Source organism: Mytilus trossulus, chromosome 11 (genome assembly GCF_036588685.1).
Source record: "Mytilus trossulus isolate FHL-02 chromosome 11, PNRI_Mtr1.1.1.hap1, whole genome shotgun sequence".
In the NCBI taxonomy this organism is placed as follows: Eukaryota; Metazoa; Mollusca; class Bivalvia; order Mytilida; family Mytilidae; genus Mytilus; species Mytilus trossulus.
Genome location: NC_086383.1, coordinates 28,680,900 through 28,697,649, shown reverse-complemented (window position 1 = coordinate 28,697,649; position 16,750 = coordinate 28,680,900). Strand labels below are relative to the sequence as shown.

Below are 16,750 nucleotides of genomic sequence, written 5' to 3'. Positions count from 1 at the left end.
ATTAATTGCAGGAATAACAATTCTGATCTTTTTCGTTAAATTTGCATATATATATAGAATGTTGTAATGTATTCTCAATAAAGAATACCGTAATGGCCGAAACGTATGGGAATTTGTGTTATAGTTTTTATTATATATATATATAATTAGTTAAATGCGTTTTGTTTAAATATACTTTTTAACTTTTTTGGTCTTTTGGAAAATGTTGTTTGTGCTGTTTTTAGACCCTTCTACAACGAAATTTGTTTAACATGCACACGTATAAAAATTGCGGTTTTTATCCAACGCAATCATAGGTTTGAACGTAGATTTCAATTTAGACTCGTTTATATAATATATATATATATTTAGTTGGGGTTTGTATTGCTTAGTCTTTAGTTTTTATTTTGTGTCTTGTGTACTATTATTTGTCTGTTTGTTCTTTTGTTTTCTTAGCCATTGTGTTGTCACCTTAGTTCAAATACATGAGTTTGCATGTCCCTCTGGTATCTTTCGCCCCTCTTTTTTAAAAGTAGATATTGTTTGTTTATTCCAGGTGTGTGGAGCAAGGCAAAATCGTTTGAATTAGTAGCCGGACTGAAACAAGTGACGAGCTAGGGTCTAGAACAAAATGTGGTTATCATCATTTGCATTTTGGATTTTTCTCTGCGGGACTGTAAAGTCTGCAACAGACACTGATGTTAGAAATTTACTGACGGAACTATTCACAACGAGGTCGTACGACAAACTCGTGCGACCAATTATTAACCAATCAGAACCAGTTGATGCTCTTGTAGAATATTTTCTGTATGGACTAAATGATGTTAACGAAGTCGAGCAAAGAATGACCACAACTGGGTTCATTGAAGTCCAGTGGAAGGATGAATTCTTATCATGGGATCCAAATTCATATGATGGTTTATGGTATATATACGTACCCCAGGGGAAAGTATGGAAACCTGACATTTCCCTTGGAAACGGTTTCAAAGACCTTAAAGAACTGGGTTCAGATTTTATTCAAGTCTATATTACGTCTGATGGATTCGTACTTTGGAAGCCATTTCAAATTTTTCAATCGAAATGTAACCTTGACCCCACTTATTTTCCATTCGATAAACAAACTTGTAATTTAGAATTTGTCGTCTGGAGTTTGGATATTGATGACGTCATGTTGCATGTAGGTTCGGATGGAATTAACATGAATGAAGCCATGGAAAGTAATGGACAATGGGATGTGGTCTCCTCTAGTTCGTCAGATGAAACGGAGTCATTCGAAACGAAGGTCATTTTTTCCATAAAAATGAAACGCAAACCGTTATTTATCGTCATGAACATAATAATACCCATAATTCTTTTGTCCATCCTTAATATATTCACATTCCAGATTCCAGCTGATTGCGGAGAAAGAATGGGGTATACAATCACAGTCTGGCTATCGTTTGCCGTCTTTCTTACAATAGTGAGCGCTTCTTTGCCAAAAAGTTCTGATACCACTCCTATTATTTCTATTTATATCATGGTGCAACTTGGCATAGGCACAGCAACTGTCCTTGTATCGGCAGTGCAATCTCGATTCGTATCAAGATCGGACGATAAACCTGTGACGTTATGGTTACAACGTCTTACACTCATTGGACGATCAAGAGTCAAACCAAATGCTGTTGAAAAGATGAACATTGTTGAAGAGAAAGTGAATTGGAAAAGTGGTATCGCTGCATTAGATGTACTATTCTTTTGGTTATTTTTTATCCTTCTTGCTATTACCACTTTCGTTATTTTGATGATATCAGCTTTTAGCAATAATTGATATGTTTACAAATACCATTACTTTATTATACCAATCATCGGCCCATTAAGGGAATGTTACATAATGATAACCAAAAAATAGGTAAATAAGTGAAGAATATGTATGAGGACACGAATGCCCTCGCTCAAGTTTTGCAGGTAACACACAACTTTCTGACCGTAAATTAATCGAAGTCTGTAGACTGCGTGTTGGATATTCTCGGCATTTTCAAACTCCCATAGCATTTGCAAGAGGGAAACTTTTAAGTATAAAGAGTGTGGAAACGAAAATAAAAGGAAAAACAATTTTCCAAATGGTCAAAGGACACAACTCTTAAAGAAGTGAGGGATTCAATGTCTTATTCCATTCTGTCTGTGAGTTTTTGTTCTAAGCATTGTGTTTTTATAAGATTTTGATAAGGAATCTTTTTTATTTAAAAGGTTTTTTTTGTAATTTGTTTATTTTTTACATAAAGACAGAAAACAATAAAGCAGGATTACACACAAGTACAGTTTCAAGCATGGTCTTAAATAAATTATTATTATATGACATGACAACTCTAAGTAGCAAGACATACAACAAAATATAACTATAATTTTCGTACCAGTTATAAAATATTTAAATCACCTAGGACAGATTGTAATGGCAACCATTTTTTATCTATATATTCTTTTTGTGTAAGCGATAAGAAATTTACTGTTTGTTGTTCTATTCTATAAAATATTTTTAATATGGAATACTACCTTTCACATAAGGTTTTTCTCCTGAATTTTTACAGCTATAAATATAAAATTTTAAAATCAATATTATATGTTGTACTACATTATATGTGTCAAAAATTTCCCCAATACCAAAAATAACATCTTTTGCCTCTATATGTTTAAGGCTAAATCCACATGTTAATAATAAATCTTGAAGTGCTATCCAAATATTTTTGCTGTATATACATTCCCAAAAAATATGCAATAAGCTTTCTTTTGTTTCAGTGCAAAAAGTGCACAGTTCTGTTTCTATTAAACCACATTTATAAAGAAAAGAGTTTGTGTATACAATTCTGTGTAATAACTTGAATTGAAAATTTTGAAGTTTAGTGTTTTTTGTTGCTTGAAATGCCATCAAATAGATTTACCCCCAATCATCAATTTTAACACATAAATCATCAGACCATTTAGTTTGTGATCTTACTTTTTTCTAGAGAATATCCTTTAAGATCACAAAATAAATGGTATGATTATTTATTTTAAAAGTTAGAGTGCGGAAACGAAAAGAAACGTATAGAAGCCGGTTATGAGTACATGTTACACATATATCTATTATCACTAATTCTGACTGAGTTGTGCGAGGACGGGGTATTGTCTAGTTTCAAAACTCCGCACTGTATGTAGATTAGTCTCCCTTTTTCAAAATGTCTCCTAAAATTTGAAATAAGTTCGTTATTTTATTTAAGAGCATCTGACACCACCCGCTGGTTTTAGTTGTTTATGTTGCTCAGTCTTTAGTTTTCTATTTTGTGTTTTGTGTACAGTACTGTTGTTCTTCTTTTGCTTTTTTCTTTGTCGATGTCTTTGTCAGATTGTCATCGATTTATAAGTTTGAATATCACATTGACATCTTTAACCTCTCTTCTGCCTCCTTTTCTCTGTTAAGGATTATCTTTTAAAAATTATATTCTATTTTCAATTAATACATTCTTTAATGGTTACCCTAACACAATTATATATATATATAACAAGAACTATCTTTAAAAAGATATCCGACGTATTTAAATTTGAGTATATGTTTAAAACTATCATTTCGATTTACCATTTAAATAACGTTTTCTCTGTTTGTGTTCAGTATTCTCTGTCCTCGCATCTTTCTGTTTACATTCACCAAAACCCCGCGGAAATATCACATGCGTAGAAAGTAAAAACACAAAAATACTGAACTCCGAGGAAAATTCAAAAAGGAAAATCAAAAGTCAAAAGGCAAAATCAAAAGTCCAAACACATCAAACGAATGGATAACAACTGTCATATTCCTGACTTGGGACAGGCATTTTCTAATGCAGAAAATGGTGGATTGAACCTGGTTTTATAGCTAGCTAAACCTTATACTTGTTTGACAGTCGCATCAAATTCCATTACATTGTCAACGATGCATGAACCAAAAAAACATACTCAAAGAGAACAAATTTCAAAAATAGGGGTACAGCAGTCAAAATTGTGTTATCATCTTAATACCACTATAAAAACAACAAATGTAACGAAGAAGCACAAAGGGCATACATCAAAGAAGTAGGGTCGGTAAGGACCGATTTTGGCCTCAAATTTTAGTTTCATCTGACGAAAGATTTTGACCACTTTTTAAACACTTAAGTGTCTATTTCATATGATTCAATTAATTTATGTGAAAGATTTTAACTTATTCAGTCATTAAAAACGATCCGATTCAAGCTAAAATATGAAAAATCTACCAAACATGCGAAAAAATGTCAATTTTCAGATGGTTTTTGTGAAAAACGAAAGTGGCCGCATCCGTGTTCATCCTCAATCTTTTTATATGTTATGTATTACATGTATAATAAAATACAACTTCCATTTCAATATTTTGGATGAACACGGATGCGGCCACTTTCGTTTTACACGGAAACCGTCGAAAATTTAAGTAAAATGCTGGAATTGTTAAGATTTCAGGAATTTAGCATGACTTAATGGTGCTAGTTCCCAATATATGTGCATTGTATTGACAAAAAAACAACCCATATTTATATAGCAGAACCATACTACTATTCAATAAATAACTGAAAGTTTACATTATAACAATTTTGTAAATTTGCTATATTTTGGGGCCAAAAATGGGTCTTAATGAACCTACTCCTTTAACATACTCATTTTGTTTTTCTTATACGACTTAATTTATCTATGTAAAGTCTACTCGTAAAGGATAGAAGGTTTTCAGTACTGGTGTAAAATTGCGCGTTTAAAATTCGCACAGATTGACATAAAAATAATGTTGTCGTTCAAAGTATGACGGCATATACATAAATGCAGAGTCACGTAAAGTAGATTTACAAAAAAAAACAGATTTAAGAGTAAAATTAATAATAATAAATAAAATAATTGTGTGGTTCAAAGTATGACGGGATACATAAGTACAGTTTCACGTCAAGTGTATATCATAAAAAACAGACTTAACAGAAAAAGTAGTATTATTGAATAAAATAGTTTTGTCATTCATAGTATGTCAAGATCAATTAGTAAAAGTAATATTAATAAATAAAATAATTTTGTCGTTCAAAGTATGATGTTTTACATAACCACAGAGTCGCTTCAAAAGAATATCTAAAAAAACTGACTGAACAGTACAAGTAATATTAATAAAGACAAATAAAAGAATACTATAACACGTTATTAAGATGATAACCAACGTCAGTACGCAAAATCTAAGTTGGGAAATGTATATTCCATATGCAGATGAAGTTGGTATAGTACTACTAAGGTGGGGGAAATTGATAATTTCAAAACTAAAATCGTCTCGTTTGTCATAGATTCTGGTACTGAGATGGCTGTGTATGTCAAATTCGAGTTATACATTGTAAGTCTAAAAATAGGTGCGTTCTAAAAGTCATGCACATTCGTACAACAATGTTTACATTAAAAAATTATATAATTGTCTCAAATAAACAGCTGTCATGAATGCAAAAAGCTATTGGAGAAACAATCATTATAATAAAAATATAAATCTTTGTAGATCTAGTTGAAATATTTATAGTTTTTCACTTGCTTTCCATCACGATTTATTTAACGAGACGTTTTTTTCAAACACAACCAATGGCAGCATTTTGTCCAATCACAGAAAGGATTTTCGAGCATGCGTATGATGTTGCCATAGTTAAGCGTCCTTGAGTTCAAAGGGCACAAACCGAAACTATACCGACAACGTCGGAAAAAGAAGATGTGGTATGATTTACAATGAGACAACTCTCCACAAGGGACCAACTGACACAGAAATCATCAGCTACAGGTAACCTAATTACCATCGACAATAAGCAGAGCCCATACCGCATAGTAATTTTTCAAGATGGTTTTCGGAATAGAATCTTCTACGGCTTCTGATTGAATGATACAAGATTGGAACTACTTTACATTTTTTTTTAAATTAGGTTAACAAAATCAGAAAATCAAGTATATGTTTTACAAAGTATAAAAAAAATAGTTGCTTATAAAACTTTAATAAAAAAAAAAAGAAAAGGGAGAATAGTGATAAACGATCATGAAACAGCAAGCCAACAACTAATAACAGCTAAGAAAGATAGCGATTGCATTCAAAGGGACGGAACTTGAAAAGTTTCTGAGAGAGAGCTTGGCACATTATCCATATACACGAGGGATCAGATTTAATGTCCCTATACCGACATTTTATCTGTTCATCTCCACATTCCTTTGGAACTTTTTAGTACGGGTTTTATTATAACAGATGAGGATTGGGAAAGTTCAGGTGAGATAGTTGGTTGTTAAACGTCCAGTGACAAATAGTTCATGCGTGTTAAGGACGATTGATCTCTGGGTAAATTACGTATACCTACCCCATATTTCTTTTATAACTTAGTGCGAAAATTTAAATATGATAGTGTTATTCTCAATGATCATGCGAGGGCATATTTTCCAAATTTATCAATACTTCACAATGAGCAAAATTGTATTAACTTACGTATAAATAGAATTGAGAATAACATGATCTGATAGATAAGGTCAACTCATATGACATCGGTAACGAATACTATTATATGATGTCATGTATTGTTTTCAAATATTTACCACAATATTGTAATACTAAATTAATGTTATTGTTATTAAATTCGAACAAGTATGTTTAGCCCATATTGTGTTGAAGTTGACAAACTCTGTAGATATATTTCTGTGAAAGTATATCCTTCTGTTTAAAAACAACTATTATATTATAGTTATTTATCTTTTATCCAAACATGTATTATAATATTATATAAAAATCATCTGTTTTTCATGGTATATTCAATATTTGTTATTATTGTAATATTGTCTTATCTGTATCTATCATCATATGGTTTCTTAACCCGACTAATCCAGTCGTTATATTCCGACTTGCTATCAATCGCTCTCCTCGAGAGGACACTGGCTGATAGAGGGCGCTCAATCATTCGAGTTAATAGTGTATGAGAATAAAGATCATTCATTCAATCATTCACGATTCTCGAATCCATACATACATCCATACGATGACCTGTAGTTGTTAATATCTGTGTAATAGTGGTCTCATGTGGAGAGTGGTCTCATTTGCAATCATACCACATCTTCTTTTTTTTTATATATAATAAGAGCTTGAAATATTTTTTCTAAGAGATGGTAAATATACACCAAATGCTGCAGTTGCATGTATTTACATAAACGCATCCGAGCTCACACATGAGCATAAATGTTAGGCCCGGTGTTTCTGTCGTGTTTTTGGGGAAATCTCTGAATTTGAGGTATTTGTTACAACTTATTGAGTCCGGCCTCATTAAGTTGCATACATCCGGCCTTACATTTATGTTCATAGTTGAGCTCGGATGCGTTTGTTTAAATGCCAAATTTCGATGTTGAACGGCACCATTAACAATCGAACATATGGTAACTTTCATACGAAATTATCATGTACATTTACAGAGATGATGTTTACCGAGTGCGGAATTTAGATACGACCCGGGAAAACTTATCGATTCTTTCAATAAACTTAAGTTCTTTAAAAGGTTACCACTTCGACAACACTATAATTAGGACTGAGTATATTGTTTTATTGGTATCAAAATTGATTTTTTTTTTCAGTAAATTAAAATCCAACTAAATGTTATTTTTATATTCATATGCACATTCATGGCTCTACAATCTGTCTATATCTGTATATATATTTCGACATAACTTTTTTTCCGATGTCCTAACTGCTTTTGTGCTTCTTTGCCTTAACAACTATTATGATCTGAGCGTCACTGGTAAGTCTTATGTAGACGAAACGCACGTCTGACTTATTAAATTATAAGCTTGACGTATAAACTTTTTACACTAAATTCGTTATGCTGGTTGTGTAACGATTGATATTTTAGTCTAGATGCATGATTTCTTTTATAAGTGTTTTTTGTCCTTGAACTAGCGGCCAGTAACTCTCAGATTTGTAGTTGGTTTCTTTTTGTTGTGGTGCCCCGGAAGTATATGAGTACACTTTCACGTCCACTCTGTGTTTTGTGTTTCAGTTCTGCTTTGTTTCAATTTGACGAGTTCAACCCTTTTCAGATGATTTTAATAGTTTGTTTTTTTATGTTTTACTGTTACACCACTGTCCCAGGTTAGGGGAGGGTTGTCGTGCCCTAAAACAAAAGAATAGCTGAGCCCCGCCACATTTTGTATGTACCTATCCCAGGTCAAAAGCCTGTAATTCAGGGGTTGACGGTTGTTTCTGTATATAATATTTGTTTTTCTTTCATTATTTTGTACATAAATAAGGCCGTTAGCTTTCTCCTTTGAATTTTGTACATTTTTCGGGGCCTTTTATAGCTGACTATGCGGTATGGGTTTTACTCGTTGTTGAAGACCGTAAAGTGATCTATAGTTGCTAATGTCTGCGTCAGTTGGTTTCTTGTGGCGAGTTGTCTCATTGGCAAGCATATCATATTTTCTTATATTTAAACTAACGTCGTTGAAAAGTGTTGGAGGCCACAAATTTGATTCTTGGTCAGATCAAATCAAACAATTAAAAATTGAACATTTTTACATACCCTGCCAGGTAGTCAGAATTTAGGACTGGTTGGCTTGTGGTCAGAAGTAATGCCAATAAGACAACTCCCCACCCAAGTCACAATTTTAAAAAGTATTTTATTATAGATGAAAGTACGGTTTCGACACGGAGCCTTGGCTCACACCGAACGGCAAGCTATAAGGGACCCCCAAAAAATACTAGTGTAAAACCATTGAAACGGGAAAACCAACGGTCTAATCTATATCAAAAACGAAACACTTAGAAACCACATAACAAACGACAACCACTGAAAATAATGTTATGACTTAGGACAGGTGCAAACAAATGCAGAGGGTTTAAACGTTTAAATAGGTACCAACCTTTAATCCGTATTTGAAACAATAGTGTAACATCACAACATAGAAAGACATACTTGATATGGCTTGACTCATCAAAAGACACATAAACAAATGAATATACACTGAACGAATAAATTTTATCTATGTCACAATGTAAATATATACAAAATAAATAAAACAAGGGGTGAAATGTTAGACAATTTCAGAAAAAAAAAAACATAACCTTGAACAAAATGCCGCCAGTATTATAAGTATGTTCTCGTCCTACAAATGCATTTAATTTGCAACTGGATGTTATACAGTCGTCCAACGGGTGAACCCTATATCCTATGTTAATAACATACATATTATAAGCTATTTTCTCCATGTAAAGGATCGCAAAAGAACCTTTTGTCCTAAGTGCAACTTTGAAAGCTACTAGTTTTTGAGCTTTGACATATGATTTCAGATGGAATAATCGTGATTTGGCGAAAAAAATACTAGCATATATATTTTGAATTTCTACAGGCTTTTTTATCCATATTTTCATCCAATTTTTTATCCAATTTTTTAATCCAATTTTTTTTATCCAATTTTTTGTTCGATATTGTACCTTATGCTTCAGTTAAAACGTCATATGATTGTCCGGGTTGGTTTTCTTTCAGATCACAATTTTGGCTACCAATCCCGTATTTATCAGTCTTGTAAAGCTGATGTCATTAGCATCGCGAGTGTTGATATAATAAGAACTATAATAAATATCCAAAAGCATGTAAAATCTAAGGCAGCAACACCTTCTTTCCAATCAATTTTGGACTCGTCTGATTTTTCTCTCTTGGTAGAATCTGTTTCATTCTTGGCATTGAAGTGTACATCACCATTTTGATCAATTTTGCAATGTTGCACTATATTATCAACTTTCCTACTGGAACATGCGCAATGCATACGTCTCTTAAGCAATGCAATCTTCTTCAGCAGTAAATACACAGGGCTATCATCTGAGCGACCTACTATACGAGACAGCCATGCGGACAACAGTACGCTGAATGTACCAATACTTAGTTGTATTATTATGTAGATGGATAACACGGGAATAGTATCTGAACTTTGCGGAAGTGACGCGCTAATGATGGTCAAAAACACTGCAAACGACAACCAAACGGTTACGGTGTACCCCATTCGCTCTCCAATATCAGCTGGTATTTGGAAGGTGAATATGTTCAAAATTGAGAGCAATACTATAGGAAGTATGATATTGATTATGAAGAAAAGCGGTTTCCGTTTTATAACCAGCGTTGCTCGAATTTGAGACACGCCTTCATCAGAAAACGAGACGATCGAGGATGAAACCAGTTCCCATTGGCCATTACTGTCGATAGCAATTTCTGTGTTGACTCCATCAGTTCCTACTTCCAGGTAAACCTCGCTTTCATCGAATGCCCACGCAACAAAGTCAATGTCACATGATTGTTTCTCAAAAGGGAAGTAAGTCGAATCAAGTTTACATCTAGAGTTAAAAACATGAAACGGTTTCCACAAAACGAGTCCGTCATTTTCAACTTCCGCATGAATAAATTTCGAACCGAGGCTTTCTAAATCTTTAAAACCATTTTCTAGCGCAATATCCGGTCTCCATATATCCTCTTGGGGTAGAAAAATGTCCGACAAGTTTCCGTAGGATGAAGGCGTCCATGCTAAAAGTTCATCATACCAGTAGATTTCGAGATATGCAGTTGTCGTTAGCTTTTGTTGAATTTCGTCGAATCCATTTATTCCATAGAGAAAAAATTCAATCCATATTGCTGTTGGCTCTGATTGGTTTCTTGTTGGTCTGACCAATTTGTTGTAACTTTGTGTTGTAAAAAGATTCGTCAGCAAATTTTTAACATCTGTATCCGTTTGACAGTAAGCGTATGCTATACAAATAGCAAAAATAAATAAAACGTGCTTCATCTCAGTGTGTAAAAAACTTGTGAAATCCTTCCCCGTATATAAAGACGATAAGACTAAACAAAGTAAATGTACAACTGATTTGTTTAGTTTGCTTGTTACTACTTCAAATTATATTGAATTACTATAACAATATTGTTTTTAGTATTTTTCGAAACAAGAGTAGTCTATCCCAAGATAAGGTAGTTATATCTGTGATTTAAAATTGTGCTATAAAAATTCGATATATTGCCTTATGTAAAGTTTATATAAAACATGAGGCAACAATCTTATATAAAATAGAAATAAGATAAGTTAGATATGCCCACGAAACAATTCACAATGTGTAAAAAGTAATCAATTATAATAGGTCAAAGTACAACCTTAAACACAGAGCATAGAACAGCAAGCTAGCATATAAAGGGCCTTAAAATTACTAGAGTGCATAACAATTTAAAACATAAAAATCCCAGATGTTTAATTAAAAAGGTAACACATATATCAAATTTCTTCATTGCGACTGAATCGTCCTTTCGAAAAGATTAGCCCAAAAAATATATCCGAGGTCAACAAGCTATAATTATTTTTTTCATTTATTTCTTGCTATCGTTATTTCAGGATGGGTTCAATTATTTCAAAATATCACATATTAAAAGGTGGTACCAAACACCTTCACTAAAATTAATTCTGCTCGTTTAATTTTCATTTTTGACAAAGTATTAACTTTCACTCTTTAACAAAAATATTAAAAAACAAATTGTACCAACCGTTTTATCAGAAAAATTACACTGGTTATATAGCAGTTTGACAAACGCTAATTTTGATCGTTGAGAAGCTTAAAAATACCTTTATTAAACAACGTAACTAAAACGTTTAGCTGATTTTACAGAGTTATCTCCCTGTAGTGTTAGATCCCACCTTAACACCAATGTCCTCTACATCTTTTTCTTTTTTCCTTTCTGTTTACTGTTATTGGAATTAAACAGTATGTGGACAGACGAAATCCCATTGACAAATCTGAATTACATTTTTGACTCAGATAGCCCGACGGCCAATTTACCTTTTGTCATCACTTGTCGTCCGTTGTCAATAGTCCGTTTTCCGTTAACCTTTAGAAAAAATCTTCTCCTCTGAAACTACTCAGCATGGCCACAATTATCTTCGAATATCTTTTTTAAAAACAAATATGTCTGATGACCCCGACTGGTAACCACGATGGCCACCATGGCTATAAAATAACAAAGATGAAAAATGCAAGTTTTGCCTATTATTTTGAAACCGCTATAAATAGAGAAAATCTGACGGAGCACAAACTTTCAGACTGTTGAGCTCTATACCTATCTTTGTATCTTCATCAAGACTGTTAGACGACTTCTTATAAAGTGGGTCTCATTGGAGTCTAAGCGTGACGCAGGGTTGCCGATTTATTGTAAGCGTGAAATTAAAATTAATGTGTCGTGAAAACGGGAAATGAGGTCTAGCGGGACCCGGAAATTGACTAAAAAATGAGAATTGCTTACGTACATAGTGAAAGCGGATACGGGAATCTGACAAAACAGTAAGCGGGATCTGGGATCTGAACCCCCCCCCCCCCCCCCCAAATGAGACCCCCTATAAAAGGTATTTTTTACATTTTTTACAATTTGGCTATATCTATAATTATAATAATCATAAAATCATAATAGATATAAAGAAACTTTAAATATCAAATAAGATCAGTAAGACACGACCTGTTTGACTAAAAATCTTTAGGCGAATTCTTTTTAGAGTTAATACCCTTAAATAATGATTTAAACTGTATTAGATGAAAGTGAGCGAATAAGTCTCTTTAGAGTCTCTATTTTTTTCTATGCTTTATGCTGTTATGGGCAACTAAGATTGGATGCCAGTTGGTTTTATCTGCAAGCTCTGGCTTTTTTAACAATCAATGCTTTTGAATTGGGACATATGGTTGGAGCCCCACCTCCCCCTTTTTTAAATATGGCTGGATCCGTCCCTGTTTTACATACTTTAAACACAAGATCTATATTAAAGTAAGATTTGATATAACAAATTGCTAATTATACAATTACCTCTTCCCTAGAGATTAAATGTCGTAAAAGTAACCAATTCCAGATCAATTTGACTGTGCATTTACAAGATACGACTTTCTGGTCCAATTTTTGTTGCTTATTGTTTTTCTCTGTTCGGCTGTTTGTTTTCTTTGACCATTATGTGTGTTGATCGGTAGAGGCGGTCAAGATGCTAATTATAACATTGTCAATTCCATTAACTATTAGTCACTAAATGTCATTTATGCACAGGAGCTCATTTATGTCAGCGAGTCAGCCTGAGGTATTATGTATATGTTGTGTACAAGTTATCATTTTGTACAAATAATAATTTATACAAAATTATTGTACAAATTATAATTTGTATTTTGACTTTGTACGAATTGTAATTTGTACAAAAAGTGCTTGCACAAATTACAATTTGTACAAAATAGGACAAAAATTCACTTATAACTTGTACAATAATTTTTCATGTGGATTTTGGCGAAAAAAAGCATGGTTACACATTATTGAATTGCTGCTAAATGACCAGACAGTACACCTAAGTTACAAAATTCCAAAGTAGGTCTTTATATATATGATAGAGACCGCGCGTCACTGACAGTAAACGTCCTTAATAAGCAGGCGCAGTCAGATCCAGTTATACTAAAGAGAGCTTGGTGGGTGTTCCAAAACATACTAGTCGTATACAACGTGTGAACATGTCCCCGTACAAAATCATTAATTCTCAAGCAAAAAGGAGGGTTTCAACCCCCGGAACCCCCTGGACAGGGGCGTATCCAGCTATTTTAAAAAGGGGGTTCCTAACCCAGGACAATTACATGTCCCTATTCAAATGCATGCCAATTACATGTCCCTATTCAAATGCATTGATCGTCTAAAAAAGGGGGTTCAAACCCCTGGACCCCCCCCCCCCCCCCCGGATCTTCCGCTGATGAAGCTCCGTCACGTGTTGACATGTCGATGATATTCTTTCTCTATTCAGTATAGTTCTGTACTAAGCATAACGCTTCAAATTTTCAGTATAAACAAAACTGACGTCAAAAACATAGGCCGAAATGTCAATAAATCTAATTTATTTTTCAAATAGTGGGAATTTGGATAAAATCACTTGTTAAGATATAATCTCATAAATGTAAATAAATTTCAATGACAACATTTTAAATATTTAAATAGAAAGTAGTCTCTCACTTAATTCTTAAAGAAAATAAAAAATAGCAGATGTTAATGCTTTATGAAAATTTAATACATATATCAGTTATTTTGCCAATTTGTGCTGTTTGACTAAGTAAAACTTTTAGAACACGTGGTTAACAGTAAATGTATATAGATAATAAGGCTTGTCCCCGTTCTGAATAGAACAAAACAATATTTGTATTTTTCAAGGGTTTATTGAAGATTAACCGAAGGGATCAGTTGAATAACTATCTTGATTTGTCAATTTTACAGAGCACACAGGTCAAATTGATTCCTGTTTTCCTGAATATATGAAGATTTCATGTCAACGGTCAAATGATTTTAAATAATATATTTTCAAGAATTCGTGATCTGGTTGCAAACATTATTGATGATATCACATCATATGTTAAGTAATAAGCAATTTGTGAAATCATGGTAAAACATGCAGTTTATGTTAAAATTGTGAATTTTAGAAATTTAAACAAAATATAAAATCTATATATATTATATCCCTAAACAAGTACACATTTTTGTTATGGGTACGGCTGATGCCAGCTAGCCTTCGGGTGCGGGATTTTCTCGCTATGTTGAAGACCCATTGGTTGAATAACTAATTTTAAGTATATCACGTATGCTCCTAATTTAATAGGCCATACGCGCCTTTCGACTCTACAAGGACACAACATATCAAAAGTTAAAGATAACTTGAAGCAGTTCATTGAACATAGTCAAATACGGCTAATGCCATCTATGTCCCCTCTAAATCTGTTTCTAAAGAGCATGACCTCCTTTCCTTCTACAGCACCTATTGAAACAGAGATGCTCATTGTTGAAGGCCTACGGTGAGCTATATGTGTTTATGTATGTGTCATTTTGGTCTCTTGTGGATAGTTGTGACAACTTACACACAGTATTTGTGCCACTCAGTGTTACACGCCGTTCCCAATAAAGCGATGATTTTGGTGTTATTCCACGGAATTTTCAAACGTTCATCTTGTAACGTTTTGAAACTTATCAACTGAGGTTACCTCTTTACTCTTAGGAAGAGCGTGCTTCCAACATATCACATTGGACGTCTTTGCTTAAAACCTTCGATGTCTTATTTTCTTTTTTACTATTTGCGTATTATCTGTTTCTTCTTTTTCTTAAGATTTAGCATTGTTCTCTTTGCAAGAAAACGTCTTCAATCTTGGCTAATAAAATTGTATTTATATTTCTTTTCTTGTTTCTGTCTCTTTTCCCCATTTACACGTTAAGATTTGTTTGTTGTAATTTGGTAATCTATCTCCCTTGGTTTTTTTTAAATTTACGTCAATATTCAAATGCTTAAGTTCTTGATGTGCAAAATATAAGTACTAGTAGTATATCGCTCTGTTATATTTCTCTGTTCATAATATTTTTTTATCAACACTTTTTTCATAAGATGTCCGTTTTATTAATTTTTCATAAAGAGTGGCTTATACTTATATTATAATTTGTCCATGCAAGTCCACAATTTTAGCATGTTTGGCATGAATTTTCGATGTTATGGAAAGTGTTAAAAAAGCATATTTTCTTAAAATCCTTAGCATTGGCTAGCGTAGATGGATATAAAGTTCATACTCCTCGACTGTTTAGAAGTTTCTGTTAATGCATTGCACACACTATGCACTTTATTTATTTAAGTAAATCAAAAATCAAATTTTATTGTTATTTTAATACGTAGTCAAAATCCTATAGTTGTATACCACACAAACAGGAAACTTACTAATAAATACATGTAAACGACCTTGTCAGGATAAAAATCACTTATTTTGAATTAATCTATACAATTTACACTGAGCAAAATATACATTGAACAAATGGATTTCTTTTTGGATATCATGTGCTCTTTTCTACTCAATACAGGTTATATTGTTGCAGAATGTCGTGATGTGACCATTTACGACTGGACGCTTGCTAAATGGAAAATGCGAATTTTTCTCAGTCGTTTATTATTGGGATTTCTGGCAAATGTTGGAGTTTTATTAGTCGTCTGTTCCACGCACAAAGAAACATACATAGAGGGAGCTGCTTCAATAGGTTTATTCGCCTCCGTCATCGTTTTCATGGTAGTGTTGTATGGCATATCCGGTTACACCTCGTGCGCAATGGCCACTGACGACGAACCCATTGACGATTCGTCATACATCCTAATCATGCTAACGTACAGAATACAGGAGACCATTTTAGATGTTCTCATTATATTTTATAACCTTGTTTTATCGGATTGGATGATGACCGATTTCACAATAGTTGTCACCGCCTTGTTGTGTGCTGACCTCGTTCTGAATATAGTTATGTACGTGAAGAACATGTATGATGCAGTAACGATGTCGGCAGATGAAGAGAAATACATTCTTTGTCTGTGTTTCCTTTTCTTTTCTTGTTGCACTTTTTGTATGATATGCAAACTTCGATGACAAAAGTTACAGTCTACCTTGTTCGTGGACAACATTTACTAGTATATAGCTGCAAGTTAATGTGGACAATGGGTCACTGTATTGACCAATTATTTTTCTTAAAATTATTATGGGAAGAACAAACATAAGACAATGGGTTTGAATAAAGGATATGGATACATTTGTATCCCTTCATTATACTAACACCGCTATTTAATAGTTTGAGCTTGTTTATGTAATGTCGAAACTGACTTCAATATTTTTTACCAGGAAAGCCCAAATGGTACATGTACACGGATGTCCGGAGAGAACTATATATCGCCTTGTCAATTAATTACTTGT

The 16,750-nt window shown here is 33.3% G+C and overlaps 2 protein-coding genes across 2 annotated transcripts; one reads left to right on the top strand and one right to left on the bottom strand.

The window, feature by feature from the left end:
* The first annotated feature begins 543 nt into the window (after positions 1–543).
* On the top strand, positions 544–1,831 carry LOC134689644 (neuronal acetylcholine receptor subunit alpha-6-like). Its single transcript, XM_063549612.1, has one exon. It carries the CDS (start codon positions 611–613, stop codon positions 1,784–1,786), a length of 1,176 nt encoding a protein of 391 aa, XP_063405682.1. The 5' UTR covers positions 544–610; the 3' UTR covers positions 1,787–1,831.
* A 7,187-nt stretch (positions 1,832–9,018) lies between these two features.
* LOC134689643 (neuronal acetylcholine receptor subunit beta-4-like) lies at positions 9,019–10,877 on the bottom strand. Its single transcript, XM_063549611.1, has one exon. The coding sequence runs from the start codon at positions 10,780–10,782 to the stop codon at positions 9,526–9,528; it is 1,257 nt and encodes a 418-aa protein (XP_063405681.1). The 5' UTR covers positions 10,783–10,877; the 3' UTR covers positions 9,019–9,525.
* Positions 10,878–16,750: the final 5,873 nt, after the last annotated feature.